Below are 17,842 nucleotides of genomic sequence, written 5' to 3' on the forward strand. Positions count from 1 at the left end.
AAAGTTTTGCAAGAAAAAAATAAATTGTTGTTTATAATTAAATCCTCAGTATTCATTATAATTTATAATTGCTCACATTATTTATAAAATGAATGCATTTAAATTTTAATTATCAATGTTATTTACGTGATTGGCGGCTCACCTTCATCACACGATATATTTGAATCTTTTAGTGACAATGCTTCTGCAAGTACCATATTTTTCGATAGATAACGCTCACGTTATCTATACAAAAAAGTCTAAATTCGTTAAAAATGAACATGCGTGGTATACATTTGAAAGGTATGAAAGGTAAATCAAATGCAATAACAAAACTAAGGTAGAAGTATTATTATTTATTGAACAGTAGCAATTGTAACACTAGCAACGCACATGCTTTTAAAGAATTCCTCTGTCTGTACTTCCTAACTCTACCGCTAGTTGGCGCATGCGCATTATCTATATAGCAAAAGGAGTGATGAAAATGTTGGGGTGCGCGTTATCTATCAAAAAATACGGTAAATTATTTCTGGTGAAATCAAGTCCAAATCTCTCAAAATCCAGTTGCATGACAGTTCTAATGATGGTCTCTTAATCTTAACCCCCCCCCATGCAATCCAAGATCAAGTAGAATTCAATGCCCTCACTCCCACATTTCCTCTACTGGTTACTTCCATTTCTATGCATATGATTGGTGTGGTATTAACATAAGATTGCACGAATCAGTGACAAAGGCAAACCGACGACAATTGTTGAGTTGAAATGCTGATTCTTTTCAACTGAATCCCAAAATATCTGAAACTGCCATAAAAACAATCATCTATTCCTTCCTCAATTTATTAAAGGTTTAAACTTTTTTGTGTGTGCCAGCTATATGCAAAACATTTTCATTTCTTTTTTTGTAAAGTAAAATCAAGGATGCAAGATATAAGCAAGGTCGAGTTATATTTAAGTCAATACAGTATATTGTGTATTATCTGTGTATTTGATTTGAGGAGTTAGATAAAGCTCTCCATGTATGACTTAAACAAAGACGATTACTGTATATTTTATCTTTCTCTCCCCCTCCCCCACCTAATATTAGCTTACTTTAACTTCCCATAATGGTAGTGGCATTAACTGTATTGGACATCAGCTTTTGGGATAACTTGATTTAAAGTTGCTTTATTTGGAATTTCCTGATACAGGAAATTCCAAATAAAATTTTAACTTTTTGTTATAAATACATTATATGTTCATTAGATTAGACATTAAATAAGAAGTTATTAGCAAGAACTGTATACGTATCATCTTATAATGTGGATGCTCTCATTGGAGACATATTAGTAAACTTGGATGAAGAGCTCAAAGATATTAAATAAGATACAAGATGGTTCTGGAAAGTTCTGATAAACACATAGAACAAGAAGGATATTAAAGCAACTGATATAACCACAAGAAAGAACATATCTTAAAACCTTTTAACCTCCATGTTTCATCAAATTGTAATAATTTGTTCATTTTCTTTATATATAAGAAGACAAAAAATTCATTTTTGTTCTAGGTGTTTATCAGAACTTTCCATACTTCCCCTCATATAATTGGAATAAATGGACTTAGATGAAAGGAAATGCAATCCAAGATCTAAGAAAAGGACACCTATTAATAACAACTGGTAAACAACATAAAAGCAAACTTGGTGTTGCATTTTGATTAACGGTAAAATATGAAAAGAAAAGTTAGAAAGAATCTTTCAAATCATAATAATACCAAATAAAAATATACCTTAAGTGTAGTGCAAGTTTATCTTCCTACAAGTATTTATGCTAATGAAGAAAATTTTTTGAAAGAAGGAAGAGCTCCTAACAATTATTGGAAAAAATCATACTTTTATATGAGGATTAGAATTATTACTCTGCTCCCACTCCTTTATAGGCTTTTTACAAAAATTATAGATACTAATAAAGATTATATTCAATTTCCAACAACCAAGAGAATAGGTAAGTTTTAGAATATCATTGTCAACTTTAGATTATGTATGAGCCTTAAATAACAGAAATACTAAAGAATATAATATACCAATTTCTTTGATTTTCATAAGATTGTGAAAAAACCTAGGCTCGGTTAGCTCATTGCTAGCAACTTTAAAACATTTAGGAATAAATAGATGTGAATATATTCTCATACACAAGAGAGTGAGGATCAGCAGCGATACACATGGAAAAGAAAGAGAAATAGAAATAAAAAAAAGTCAGAAAAGAAGACTCTAAAACTTCACAACACTCAAATGTGCACTGAGAAATCTGAACTGTTAGAAAGAGGATTAAATTAAATTGTTAGAAAGGGAAGTAAAAGAAGCAATCAAGGTATCAGAATAATAGAAAATCAGCTGGAACTTTGGAAGTATGGTGAGGAATATTTACATCAGAGATTTTTAATGTTAATAAATAACTGTTGGAGGAATTGTATAAAGTTCCATCAGAAATGTCAAAAAGCTAAGGATTTTTATCTGTAGCTAAGGAGATAGAGATTACTGTGAAAATTATAGAGGAATAGGCTTACTAAATGCAGGTTACAACATATACAGTAAAATTTTGAATAAAAGACTTGGAAATATTGTAAACAAGCTATTCTCAGAAGAACAAAACAGTTTTAGACAAGGATGATCATATAGAAATATCTGTTTTAAAACATATTGTTGAAAAAAGTGAGGAAAAACAACAAGCATATCTATTACAATTAAGTATTCTAAATATTTTGATTTTGAAATATTTTCAATACTTTGTTTTGAATTGTCAGATACACAGATTTAAAATAATCTCCCTCCAACTCCACACAACATCTGTCGTATAGATGTTTGAAAGCATGGTGGAAGTCCTGAATGAGATCCTCCTTCAGCATCTGGGTCACACCACATTGGATGTCCTCAATGTCTGAAGCGCTCCCCTTTCAAGGCACACTTCATCTTTGGGAAGAGGAAAAAGTTTGTAGGAGCCAAATCTGGCAAATAGGGGGGGGGGGTGTTCAAAGCCAGAAACTGCTTCACAGGCAGTGCATGAGTGTGTTGTGTAGCAGAAAATCAATTGTTGTGGAATAGTTCTTTCCTGAAATATCGCATGTAGGCATACAGATGTTGCATTACTCCTAAATAATACTGGCTGTTCACTGTGGTCCCTCAGGAAGAAATTCCAGCACCAACAACAAAATAATAATAATAACCATTGTCTTGACATGATTTTTGCAACCTGATTTTCTTTTGCTGTAGAGGAAACGTTCTATGCCATTCCATGCTCTGGTGTTTAGTTTCAAGTACTCTCTCTCTCTATTTGTGTGTCAAACCAATCTCTTTCTTAAGATTAATCTTGCCATTTCCTTACCAACACCAAGCTGTACAGCAAGTAGCCTAATGGTTATTTGCCTGTCATGGACAACAATTTCCCTAATTTTCACATTTTCATTTGTCCGTGTAGAAACTGGCCATCCGCAGCGTGGTTCATCATCCAGGGACTCCCCCCCCCTCTCGTTAACCGTTGAAACTAATGGAACCCCTATTTTGTTTAAATTGCTATAAACTTCTTTTTAGGTCTTGGTACACTACTGTAGAAGTTTTTCCTAATTTATAATAAAATTTTATCACAGCTCTTTGCTTCATGACACAACTTCTGAAATGTGAAAGAATAACTATTGACATGCTCCACTCACACGTTATTTCAGAAGGTTACCACACAAAAGCTTCTGTGCCACTCAACTCAAATGTTGCACCTGCAATTACAACTGTAGTGGTCAAAGCTGTAAACATGAGTGTTATTTTTATTCAAATGGCTGTCCTGTGAACAATCAATCTCATTACTTAATGAGCACACTATCTACAGTGTATATTACTGATGCAAAAATAGTTACAATTTGTTAATAAATTAACAGAGGAGATTGAATTGTGGTGTAAGGTAGGGATGTAGTTTATCTTTAACTACAGTGAAGATGATGTTTAAAAATCACTTAATGATTTAGTAAGCCAACAATACAATTTAAGGATTTTACAAAATGAAACAGAATTCATGGCATTTAAAGGTGATCATATTAGATAAAAAATAGTCATAGAAGATAAAATAATAGAACAGGTAACAAAGTTTAATTATCTAGATTGCATTATAAGGAATAAATATGATGAGATGAAATGTGAAAGAATAACTACTGAAAGCAGATAGTGTGAAGGTGATAGATATAGAAGATGTAGAAAGTTTTTGTAGAAAAGATGTAGAAGATATTGTTCAGCTAATTGAGTGCCTATTTTGATGAATGCTATCAACCTGGTGTATGCAACATTGAACTCACTGCTACCACTTTGCTGGATGAAGAGATAGTACAGCTGTTGCACAAACTGAATGAGAATTTGGCAATAGAGATTGATGGGATATCAGGAAGGATGCTAAAAGCGTGTTCAGCTGAACTGGCTGTTTCTTTGATCAGACTATATAATCTGAGTGTCAGAACAGGAAAAAATCACACTCAGTTATTATCAATCAAAGAATGATTACCAATATTATCAAAAAATGATTGATAATCCCATGCCCAAGGTGGTGCTGCTAAGACTAATGTATCTAACTATTGACCTATCAGTATCTTTTTGGAGTGGTGTGAAGATTTTGGAAAAGTTGGTATACAGAAATGGGTTGACAAAGAATTCATATTTTACAATCATCAGCATGGGTTTATTAAGGGAAGGTAATGTTTGAGCAATGCAACATTCTCACATTTTATAATAATGTGACATTTTCATTAGACAAGAATAATGATGAATACACCATGATATTTTTGGACTTTTAGCTAAGGCTTTTGACAGAATACACAGTGGAAGAATCCTATAAATTGGATAATATTGGATTAGATTTTAAAGTTTTGCCTCTTTACAAAACCTAGATGTTACCTCTTGGGCTACTATGCTTAAGTCTGGTCATCTGATTTCCATAGTGATACAATGAAGAGTGTGTGCAAAGGAGAGTGTTAAAGATAATATTAGGATTGTAAAATACAGATTATAAAGACAGATTTGAGAATTTATGGACTGCAGACACGAGCAAAGAGGAGAAAGAGGGGCAGTTTGGTATGATTGAGAATTTCCTTTGTCAATGTGTGCTTGTTTCTTATGGGATGATGATGATGATTTATTGTTTTAATGGTGCAAGGACAGCAAAGGTCATACTGCACCATATCAAAGGTTAAAGCAGCATGCAAGGTAAGACAACCACAAATCTTGTGGTTGGAAACCTGGTATGCTTACGCAACCAGGCGAGCATTTCTTATGGGATTAGGGGAGAAAGAGCTAGGAAGGATGTGTTGACTTTTGGGAGTTAAGTGAGCAAAGTTTAGTATGGGAATGAGCAAGTATCAGTTAAGGGGATAAAAATCCCTTATTGTTTTTCAGCCAGTAAGCGAAACTAAGATCGAAAACTACGATCTGAACGTTTCATGCCGACGAACTGTCAGCGTATCCAAGCATAATGACCACTTGGTAGTGCCACACCACGGCAACTCGTTGCAAAGGTGGAGCAAGCTCCCTCACAGTTCTTGATATTTTCTCATAATGTAAAAACACACAGCTAATGAGCAAGTATGTTAATTATTAACACAAATGTCTTGCTTTTTTGTTAATTTGTTTGAAACTTCAGACTAAGAGCATAAAGGAGTGAAGAAATGAATTGATTATGTTTTCTTGCTTTGATAATGTGGGTGTTTTGGGCTAATGTCTCTAGCCTCTCACAACCTCTGACAAAGAAAAAAGGGGGATAAAATTCTATGCACTTGCTTTTTAAATTTATAAAATTAAGAATTGTTTAGAAAACAACATTTCTTCTTACATAAATAGCCTCTTATATTTGCTTTAATTTCTCTGTGAGCACTTAATCCAAATATATGGGACTAACTAAAACTATCAAAAAATATTTAAAACACTGCAGTATCATTACTTTTCATATTTTATGCTAATTTATATACTTCATTTGTAGATTTTTTTAAAAAAATGGCTGCTGAGTTTGTGGATGCAAAAACAACTACAAGGAAAAGAAAGCATGCTCATGCAGTACACATGAAAGAAAATGAGGACCTTCCACATTTTCCTCCATTAAAAAAAGATTTGTTGGTAAGGTACTGATAAATGACATGTTAATTCCTATCCTATATGAAATAAATTCTAAGTAATCTCCATTTCACTTGAATCAAGTATTTATTAAGTAAATTTATTTTAACTGTGTAATAAACTGTGCATTTTAAAATGTATGCAGATTGCTATGAATAATGAAACTGTATTGCTTATCTTAACTATATAATACACCAGGTTGCATAATCTGACTCTCCATCTTGATTTTTGGATTTGGTCACTTTTTCGGAATAAATAAGTATTAATTTGGAAGTTGTGATGGGTTCACTGTTTGGATTGATGAAATTTGAAACATTTAAATCAAAATGATCGATTTTCAGGTTTTATGTCAGAGTATGGAAAGGTTGTATTTTGTGTGTAATTTACTACTAATAGTGGTTGTATTTTACTACTGTAAAGTAAGTCAGGTGGGCTCATTTGAAAGTATCAGTGTAAGGTAAACTACAATAATGTGTCAGAAAAGTGTTGAACCATGATGATATACCATTTCTATAGTAATTTCTACTTGTTGATTCTAGAAACTATTTTTCCTGATATATATCATTTTTACTTTCATGTGATTTTGTTTTAAATCATAATATATATAGGATTGAGTAATTTTGATTCATATTATTGATTGTAAGCATCTCACGTTATATACATTTACTCTGCAAGAAATCTGCCAGCCTGGTTGGGCAAGCAGTTTGCGTATCTGCTCTCCAGCCAAAAGGCTGTAGGTTCGAATCCTGCTGTGGGCATGGATGTTTTTGTGATTGTCTTTCACCTTCATACAGTCATTCATACAACTCTTTCTCTCTCTCTCTCTCTCTCTCTATATATATATATATATATACACTCTCCCAAGATGGAATGGATCCCCATAGGAGAAGTGGACCCGTCCCTCCTGCAATAGGATTTCAGTGGATCCCGCACCAAGCGGGATATAACGCTAGGAAGAAGATGACCTTGCAGGAAATCGCTGTATGGTGTTTTTTTTTCAACTCTTTAAAGTTGTTTTCCACTATTGGAAAAAAAAAAAAAAGACTCCGTGAGTCATGGTGATATTGTTTTTGTTGTGCTTTTTTTGTCTTTTAGGCAAACAGGTTGTGTAAATACTGCAGATATTGTGGGGTATTTGTGGTAAATTTTTCTAAAGAAACAAAGATAACCAGATAATCTTTGGGATTAAGCTAGGGATCAAATCATATGTTTTGTACAAAATTTCCACAATAAAATAATGAATGAAGCACAAGAAAAAGTTTTGTGTTTTGGAATTTTGATAATCTGATGGGGTGGAGAAATAAGAGATGACTTAAGACTATTACACTTTTTTATAAAATCTTTATAAAAAATTTTTTGTATGATTTAGAACCATCGGTTATAACCTAGTCTGTAACCTTCATTTTGTGCTTACTGATTTGTATTCCCTGAGGATGCCAATAGAAACAGATTGGTGAAACATGTAGGAGGATAAAAATAAAGCTACTTGATAAAGATTTTATAAAAAAGTGTAATAGTGTTATGAATAATTGTCAAGAAAAAATTCAACATAAGAGATGACTTATTTCCAAAAAAAAAAAAAAGTTTATTTTTAGTGGACTAAAGGCAAGGGAAAATCTTTACTGTTTGGAATTTTGATGACTTGGCAGAAAAACCATAGAAAGGACTTAGTTTTGTCTCTACAAGTCCACAACACTAAACAAAGAAGGCACTTTAAAAAAAAATATATGAAGTTTTATATGTAATAAATATAGAAATATCTAATAAATATAGTTTGGTGTAATGTGGCCTTTTGATTATGAACCTGATGTACATATATATGAAAACTCACCTCCTGCCCAAATGGCAGTCATTCCTTCTGGTCCCTTGCCAAGGCCATTGGCTGCGACTTCTGCCCACACAGGTTTCCACCACTCACATCCAGATAGTACTGTAGTTACATCACCTAAAGACAGCGCCAACTTACTGGCATCACTCTTCTCTTCAAATTCATGCATTGATGACCTGGACAAAGTTTCCTCCACACTACCAAGAATAGCTTGATAGTGTAGTGTAGAGTAGTCCACACTACCAAGTAGTCCCTTCACGTAGTCCATAGCCTTTTTAAAAAAAAAAGAAATCTGAAGAATCCTCAATAACCTGAACAAAAATAAAGGCATCTGGTCCTGATGGTATCCTACATATTGTGGTAAAAAATTGTGCCCTAGAACTAACACCCATCCTGTATCGGCTGTTCAGTCTATCCTATTCAACTATCATCTACCCGACTACATGGAAACATGTCCATATCCAGCATACATTCATTTATAACCCATCCCAAAGAAAGGTGATAAAAGTCAGCCAATGAACTACCATCCAATTGCTCTCACTTCTGTTCTCTAAAATTATGCAGAAGGTCGTCAACAACTAACTCTTGAACCACCTATAGTCATACCAACTAATCAGTTACCAGCAGCATGGATTCTGCCACTCGTGATTTATGGCCTGATCTTGCTTCCACCCATCATTGGACTTAAGCCATGGAGAAATTTGGAGTCACTCACGTGGTTGCTCTAGACATTTCAAAGGCATTTAATCGGGTTTGGCACTGGGGCCTACTAAACTGCCATCCTTTGATCTGCCTTTGTCACTTTGCAACTGGATCTTCAACTTTCTCACTGGTTGCTCACTACATGTCATGGTGGACAGTTTATTGTCCTCAAATTTCCCCACCAATGCAGCTTTTGTTTTTTCACCCAATCTCTTCCTCTTGTATATAAATGACTTGCTCTTTCAGACTTCCAATCCTATCCATAGCTTCGCCAATGACAGTACACTCCATTCCTTCTCTTCATTTGACAAAACTCGTAGTGCCCAAGTATTAGAATCCTCAACATCTACCATGACTAGCAACCTGAACTCAGATCCTAGCTGTATCCCAGTGGGGCAACCTGTACACTTCAGTGCCACCAAACCTCAAGCCTGCCTGATCTCTAGCAAGAAAGAGCTCACATTCCACTCCCTTACTTTCTGTAATATCTACTTTCTGTAATAATGTAAAATACTGAGATATCCAAACATGATCATATTTCTCTCTTGGACTGACCTGCACCTCCAATCTTTCCTGCCACATCCACATTTCTACTATAGCTTCTGCATCTACCAAAAAACTTGGTATACTTTCTCGCACAAGACACTACTTCACATCCTTACAACTGCTGACTATACAAAGCTGAAATCCACCCAGCCATAGAATATTGCTCCCATATTTGGGGTAGAGCACCAAAATCCTCCAAGACTGTTGAATTCTGTCCTCTAAGACTTGAATTCTGCCAATTAATGATCCCAGAGAGGGATCATTAATTGGCAGTCCAGCTAATTAATGATCCCTCTCTCACAGACGTTTGGTTTCTGCCTTGTGCCTCTCTACAAATACTTTCATGGACAGTACTCTGCTGAATTGGCCACTATTATTCCTCCACTCTCGTCTAAAATCATTAAAACAAGAGCAACTGCTGATCAACACCCTTTTACAGTCCATCGCGAAACTCACCGAACCAACTTCACTGCCTCCTCTTTTATTCCATCTACTTTGTTCCTTTGGAACAGTTTCCCCCCACTCTACCATCCCCAAAGATTACATCCTTCAGCTGTTCAAGCAAAATGTGATCAGACACCTCCTTTCTTTTATTCTTCTTGCCCACACACAACACTAATGTGGTATAGGTCTAGCGACCTTTTTGTGTGTGGATCAGATATTAAAATATATACCAATATATATATATATGTATATATATATGATGATGGTGATCATCAGTTATATTTACTCGGTGAGCAGCTATGTTCATGTTTTTTTGACTGACTGAAACTGAGAAAACAGACAATTTAATGAGGCACACAACATGTTTTGTCAAAAATGACTTCTTCAGGTGTGGGAACACTTAAAGCAAATGAAAAAAAACCATAAAAACACTGTACCATTATAATAACAGACTTGTAAACTGAAGTTAAGTTTGAATTGTCATTATAGTCCGTGCTATGGTTCTATTCTTGTTCATATGCAAGCATGTGAGTTCACTCGTACGCCAGTATCTAATGGCAGAACCATGCGAGTCAGGTAGACTATAACTGAGGTTGCTGTTGATGTGAGAAGAGTCTAAGTCTCATTCTTAGTGAACACGAAATAGATTGGAATGCAACATTAAACATTTATGTTTGTCATGATGAAGTGGAACATCGCATAGTCGAATCCAAAGTAATTATCTTAGACTCTTCTCACAGCAACAGCAACCTCAGTTATAGTCTACCTGACTTGCATAGTTCCGCCATTAGATACTGGCGTATGCTTGAACTCATACGCTCACGTTTGCACAATAGAACTACAGCACAATAGAACTACAGAACCACTTGCACAATTGACTATAATGACAATTCAAACTTAACTTCTGTTTACAAGTCTGTTATTCTAATGGTACAGTGTTTTTATGTTTGTTTGTTTTTTTCATTTGCTTTAAGTGTTCGCACACCCAAAGAAGTCATTTTTGAAGAAACATGTTGTGTGCCTCATTAAATTAACTTGTCTGTTTTCTCTGTTTCAGTCAGTCAAAAAAATATGAACATATATATATATATATATATATATATATATATAATAAAATTAGTTTAATCCTTTATCCAAGTGTGAGCAAACAAAGTTTGCACCTGAAAGTATCTTCAGGACTGGGGTAAGGTGATACAACACCTTACCTTATATTAGAGTATAATAATTTTATTATACTCTAACCAAGTGAAAAATAAACTTTCAACATATATATATATATATATATATATATATTCAGTGGTGAGGTATAAGGGTCTCGCCTGAGCCCCTTGTTCTTCTTGTTTACTTTTTTTTATTTTTTCAAAAAAAAAAAAAAAGAAAGAAAAGAGAAACATAATTTTTTGAAATATATTAAGCGACAAACTGATACGATTACCTAACAAAGTGATTTTATTAAATAAAATATAGTTACTGTTACTACCATTTTACAAATAAGAATTCATTTTTGGTAATTGCATATAAATAAATAGTACTATAAAATAATGCCCCTTGATTGGTACTGTTGATTATCACTTGAAGTATAAAAACAAAGAGAAATATAATGTACTTCAATATTATTATGTTTAGATAATATTTATTTATTCTTTATAGATTGTTTGTCATGAAAACTTTATCGCAAACAAAAGAAATTTATTTGTTTATAAAAAATGCAGACTATTTCATATGTGCGATTATAAAAGAGTTTATTCGTATTATGTTTTGATAGTAAAAAATGTTTTTCTATTGTGTGCAAATATTTCACTTTTAGATTGTGAAATATTGGTTTAAAAATTATAGCCTTCATACTTTTTGAATGGCATTTGTACAGAAGCTGTATTAATATACGTTTTTTTTTTTTTTTCTCGATGTGAGCCCTTTGTTAAAATTTCCATAGCTCACCACTGTATATATTCTATTAAAAATTCATCTGTGTTATCTGGATTTCAAGAAATCACTAAATCTCTGGAGATTTTGAAATCATGGCTTAAGGCTGCTAAAGATGTACAATGTTCCCTAATCTCGGAACATTGTGCATAATTTTCTTTAGCCTCTTTCTATCCATAGGTGAATATACTCTTCTCCCTTAACTTTCCAGTCCTTTCTGTCCTGATCATCCCTCCATTTTGTTTCTTTGGTGACAGTTTCTTCTCTCGGTACCCACTATGTGCTTAAATTTGACCATCATTCATCTGTTAAACTAATATGACTAGCCATTACTGGTGCATGGTTTTGAAAGATGAGGTGATATTTGGTGACTATGTTAATGAGATGGTCGAGAGTTGAGGTCTGACTGTATATATGTGTGTGTAGAAACAATTTTGTGTGTGTGTGTGCAAAGAACACATAAGTCAACATTCATTGGATAAAAAAATAGATGCAATTCAATGCTGGGTGCCCATCCATCCATCTGTTCATTGGACATTAACAGATGCCGTATGGTTACTCAGATGTTTGGTGATTCCACACCAGTACTCACCATGTGGTATGCTGATGATACAGTACTCCTTTGTAATGACAAGGAAGAACTAGGAAAAATTCTTGACAAAGTTAACAAGATCAGTAATAACAGAGGACTTCAACTCAATCCTAGCAAGACAACGATTATGGTTCTTAAAGGAAATACAAACAGGGAAACTCTTGAGAAAAAAGTGTACCTTAATGGAGAAATAATTGAGTAATTCAGTAAGTGAGTACCTGGGATCTATTATTAATGTCAAGAATTGCTGTTCAGAAGATGTCGGAAGATTAGGAATGGCTAAAACAGTCAGAGACTTGTCTAAAATCTGGAAGGACGGATCTTTCTCCACGGGAACAAAGGTGGAATCTGGATGCACCTGATTTGCCAACAGCAATTTATAGATGTGAGACTTGGAATCGAAAGAAGTTTGATAGTAAAAGGATAGCTGCTTTTGAGATGTTAAAGAAGGCTGTTGATGATATCATATACTGAAAGACAAATGGATGGGTGCTAGAAACAATCAGTAGAACTTTAAGACTCCTTAAGGATACTTACAGAAGAAAGTTGAAATACTCTGGAAACATTAAAAGGAAGAGGGGTGCTTAAGGGTCAAAACTGTATAACTGAGAGGAGACCTCCACATAGCCTTTAAAGGAATGCGGAGAACCGACCAGGGCTTCTGACCTAATGTCCAATCCTCACCTTCTCGTGGTGCACCCTGTTGGGTATCTACTTGGATACTGAACGGACGAAGATGGGCTGGCAATTTGGGATTTAGCCGACCAAATTGTATTCTTATTGGTTAAACCAAAATATAGAATGATGGTACAACATGACAAAATTTCATGCCGGCTGGGGCGTCGCCCGGTTAAACAAGGCCCCCGTTGTTTTCTCCAGGGAACCAGGGCGAACAGCGAAAAGTCAGCTACTGGAACAAATCTGAAAATAAACCCCAGCTCAACATCACCAGAGTTAAAGATCGGTACTATCAACATAAGAAGCCTGAATGACAAAGAAATGGAGCTAGCTGAGGAATTAGATAAGTACCAGATCGACATAATAGGGGTGACTGAAACAAAATAGACAAAAACTGATGATATCTTTCTGAGCAATAAATACAAAATGTTATATTCAGGCAATAACAATCAAGGAAAAGGAGTAGCCATAGTATTCAACACTAAATACGAGGCTAATCTTCTTGAATGGCAGGAAGTCTCAAGTAGAGTAATGTGGGCAAATATGAGAATGGGGAACTGGACAATGAGACTTATTTGTGCCTATGGTCCCACAGAAGGTTCTACTAAGGTAGAAGTGGAGGAATTTTTTGAGGCTTTAGAAAAAGCAACTGACACAATGAAAAATGAAAAGTTGGTCCTTGTTGGGGATCTAAATAGCAGAGTAGGAAATGATCGTGAGACATACAAAAATATTTTGTGAAAATTTGGAGAAAAGAGCAAAGCTAATAATAATGGCAAATATCTGTTGGATTTCTGCTCAGGACATAGACTGGTTATTACTAACACCATGTTCCAACATAAAAATGTGCACAAATTCACATGGAGAGAAGAGGCTAGGAATAAGAAAAGTCTCATTGACTATGTTATTGTTGATAGTGATGTTTTCTCCCTGGTGCAGGACACCAGAGTGTACAGAGGATTTGAAATTGGAAGTGATCACTATTTAGTCTTGAGCAGGATAAAATTGAATTTCATATTGAAAAGAATAACATGTAAGAAAGTTTTAAAGCGAATAAAAGTTGAGCAGCTCTCTCAGATGTGAACTGTAGGCTAAAATACACAAAGATTATTGAAGAAAAAATGAAAGAGTTTGAGAACAGGAATCAAACCTTGGAGATTCATTGGCAAACTCTGAAGAAAACATTGATTGATTCTGCCAGAGAGGCATGTGGTGCAAGGATGTATGCAAGGATAGAAAAATTAGAACTCCATGGTGAACACAGGAAGTTAAAGAGGTAGTGAAGGAAAAGAAGAAAGCATATCAAAAGTTCCTGGCAAATAAGTCAGCTTGTGCTCTTAGAGAATACAGAGACAAATGTAAGAAAGCTAAACAGTGTGTAAAACTAGCTAAACAAAGGTCATGGGAGGACTTTGGCAAGAACATAGAAAATAAATATCAAGAAGGTGGCAAAATATTCTGGAGGTTGTTGAAGAAGCTTAGGCATGGAGGAAAGAGTGCTGTAAAAGGAGTTAGAGATGATAAAGGTGACATGAAAACGGGAGAAGAAGATATCCTTGAAGTATGGAGTAGTTACTTTGAAAATTTGCAAAATGAAACAAGCAGTGATGACAGCACAGTGATAAAAAAAACACTGACCAAGAATGCAGTCAGTAATACATATCCATTCTTGAAGTAGAAAAAGGCATCATTGGCTTGCAATGTGAAAAGGCAGCAGGAGTAGATGATATTCGACCAGAAATGCCGAAGTATGATGGTATAAAAGTCTTACAGTGGCTGCACTGCATAGTTCAGAATGCCTGGTCAGAGGGACGAATTCCACACGATTGGAGTAGAGCTCTCATAGTACCCATATATAAAAAGGGAAATAAACCTGAATGTGAGAATTACAGAGGTATATTCCTACTGAGTGTTCCTGGTAAGATATATGTAAGTATACTTGAGAAATGGTTGAGGAGAATTGTGGAAGAAAAGCTTGGTGAAGAACAAGCGGGATTCAGGTCAAATAGAGGCTGTCAGGATCAGATCTTCACTTTACAACAAATAGTGGAGAAATCATGGGAATATAACAAAGATCTGTATTTAAGTTTTGTCAATTTGGAAAAGGCATATGACAAGGTGCCAAGAGAGAAGCTATTCAATACGCTACAGTTATATGGTGTCAATGGGGCATTATATCAAGCAGTACTTAGTCTTTATTTGACTTGTAAGTCAGTAGTTAGAATTGAAGTACAGGAAGATGGTTTAATGTTAAATCTGGTGTGATATAAGGATGTACATTATCCCCTCTGTTATTCATTATATGGATCACATTATGTAAGAAAGTGGTATTAAACGTGATATCAAAATTGGAGATGTTAATGTCAGCTCTTTGCTTTATGCAGATGATATTATACTTCTAAATAAATCTGCTACCAGTCTGCAAGATTCTCTGACTAAATTGAATAACTGTTGTAATAGATATGGTATGAAGGTCAGCAATAAAAAGACAAAGACAATGGAAATTGGCAGAATCATTGAAAATATCCAGTGTGTTGTGAATGGAGAACTTGTGGAACAAGTAAAACATTTCAGCTAGTTAGGCACGATTTTTAGTGAAGATGGTAAATTAAATATGGAAATAGACAATAGAGTCAATTGTCTCTATTGTCAATCATATAGAATAAGAGAGAAATTAGTCGGAACACTAAATTAGCTGTATACAAGACACTGTTCAAACCAGTTTTAATTTATGGATCTGAGAGCTGGGTCAGAAGTAAAACACTTTACCAAAGACTAGAGACTGGAGATATGAGAGTCCTGAGGAAGATTAGAGGCATGAACAGATGGCATCAATGGCGATATCATATTAAAAACGAGAATATTAGGAAAGAATTTGACATTGTCAGCATCCAGGAATGCGTTAGCAGAGCTAATCTCAGGTGGTATGGTCACTTAAACAGAATGGGCGAGGAAAGATTAACAAAACAAGTGTTCTCTGCCAGGTTAGCAGGAAAAACGACCCAGAGGAAGAACAAGATATAGGTGGATTGATAGGGTACAAAGTGCCTTAAACCATAGAAATATAAGATCTGGTAATGTTGGAATCTTGATAAGTAACAGACTGATTTGGAGGAAAATTGTAGATAGGAAGTTAGTAATGATGTAAATTTTTCATGTAGTACTATCATATCCTGTACACCCCTTGAGGGTACATGGCAGGAATTTGATGATGAGGTATTAATTATGTAGAGCACTACTGCTTTTATCAAAAGCTTTTTTTCCCGAATTCTTTGAGATAGTTGTAATTAATTGTTGCAATTCTTGATTTAACGTATTTGACAAGTCTGTTTCTAGTTCTGTAATATTTAAATTGTTTGTTGCTAATTCATGCTTAGAAACTTGTAACTGATTGAGTAGTAAGGAATGACTTGCTTTTTGATAGATTTTATGGGCACCTGGAGAATGCTCCTCTGAAGAATCTTTAAACCAGGAATTAGAAGTTATCAAAAATACAGCCATCCTAAATGGATATAATCCTAAAACAACTCAAAAAATCATCAGTCACTTATCCACACATCAAACCTGACAGGAAGAAGTCCATAGGATTCCCATACGTCAAAGGCATCTCCGAACGTCTTTCTAAAATTATGAAGAAATACAATTTTGTCACTACTTACAAACCTATCAACCAAATTTACAACTTGTTACCTTCCTAAGGACAAACTCTCACCTTTGATGTTGCCTGGCATTTATGAGATTCCATGCTCATGCAAATTGTCTTACTTTGGACAGACAGGTAGGTCTCTTCAGAAACGCATCTCAGAAAATCAATACCACATTCATCTTTTTTTAACCACAAAAATATGGCCTCTCTCAACACAGAATTGAAAATCCAAACCATAGGATTCATTGGGAAAAGTCTAAACTTTTACATAGATCTTTATATAAACATGAACGTTTATACAAAGAAAGTTCTGAAGCCACAACGACGTTCTTACTATTCCTAAAGTATGGGAAATTGTCATACAAAATTGTGTTAAATAATAATAATAATAATAATTATTATTTTTTTTACTTCTGTAACACATTACGCACGTTTAATGAGATTCTATTGCAATCATGTGCCCTAACTGTATTGTTATTCCTATTATTGTTTTAAACTACTGTACTGATGATGTCCTAAGATACTTAGGATGAAATATTTACAATTAAATAATTTTCAATGTGGTTAATATGTGTGTGTTCCTTATAATTATGATCGCACCACAGGTTTCATTATTTTAAAAAAAAGAAAAAAAGAAACCTATCTCTAGTTATGGTCCCATCTTGTAGTTTGACTGCAATCATCTGTTTATTGCTGTTTGGCTTTTTTGAGACTACAGTTGTTTTCAATTATTTGTTGTATGAATTTACAATTCTTAATTCTTCTGTGATACGTTTTCTGATAGTTTTATTCTGTAGGTTGTTTGATTGTTTCGTTTCTCTTTGTTTCTTCAGAAATTTTTCTTGTTTCTGGTGCCAGCTATTTCAAGTGAACATTGTTAAAGGTTTTGGGTAATAATGTCATTACTTTCTGATGTATCAGCATTGTCATCACTAATAAGATTTTGAAATCTATTGTTTAGTTCATGTTGGAATATATCTTTTTTTTAATGTTGAGTTTGTGTACATCTATGGTTTGCTTTGATCTTCAAAACGTTTTTCTTTTGTTTTGGCAGTTTATTCGAATCTTACTATGTACCATATTATGGTCACTTCCAATGTTGAAGATGTTTATAGCAGAGCAGTCTTGAAAGATGTTTTTCTTATTGCTGAGGATAAAGTCAATTTCACTAGTTTTGCCATTTGAACTTTTCCATATCCACTTTCTATGTGTTTTTTTCATGAAAAAAGAATTCATTATATACAGGTTTTCTTTTTCTGCAAAATCTCTTAAACTTGCTCCTCTATCATCTCTTATGCCATATCCAAAATTTCCCATTGAGCTTTCATCTGATTGTTATATACCAATTTTAGCATTAAAATCTCCCATTACAATTCTGAAATGATGTTTTCC

At 34.3% G+C, this 17,842-nt stretch overlaps 1 protein-coding gene across 1 annotated transcript in view; it reads left to right on the forward strand.

Annotated features, from left to right (window-relative positions):
* The window catches only part of l(1)G0004 (RNA-binding protein pno1), a 148,385-nt gene that overhangs the window by 26,414 nt on the left and 104,129 nt on the right, over positions 1–17,842 (forward strand). The window contains exon 2 of the mRNA XM_090390999.1: positions 5,961–6,094. Coding sequence (XP_090247125.1) covers positions 5,975–6,094 — 120 coding nt within the window. The 5' untranslated portion in view covers positions 5,961–5,974. The remainder of the gene's footprint in view (positions 1–5,960; positions 6,095–17,842) is intronic.

Source organism: Typopeltis vanoorti, chromosome 4 (assembly GCF_054136105.1).
Source record: "Typopeltis vanoorti isolate ZY-2024b chromosome 4, IOZ_Tvanoo_1.0, whole genome shotgun sequence".
In the NCBI taxonomy this organism is placed as follows: Eukaryota; Metazoa; Arthropoda; class Arachnida; order Uropygi; family Thelyphonidae; genus Typopeltis; species Typopeltis vanoorti.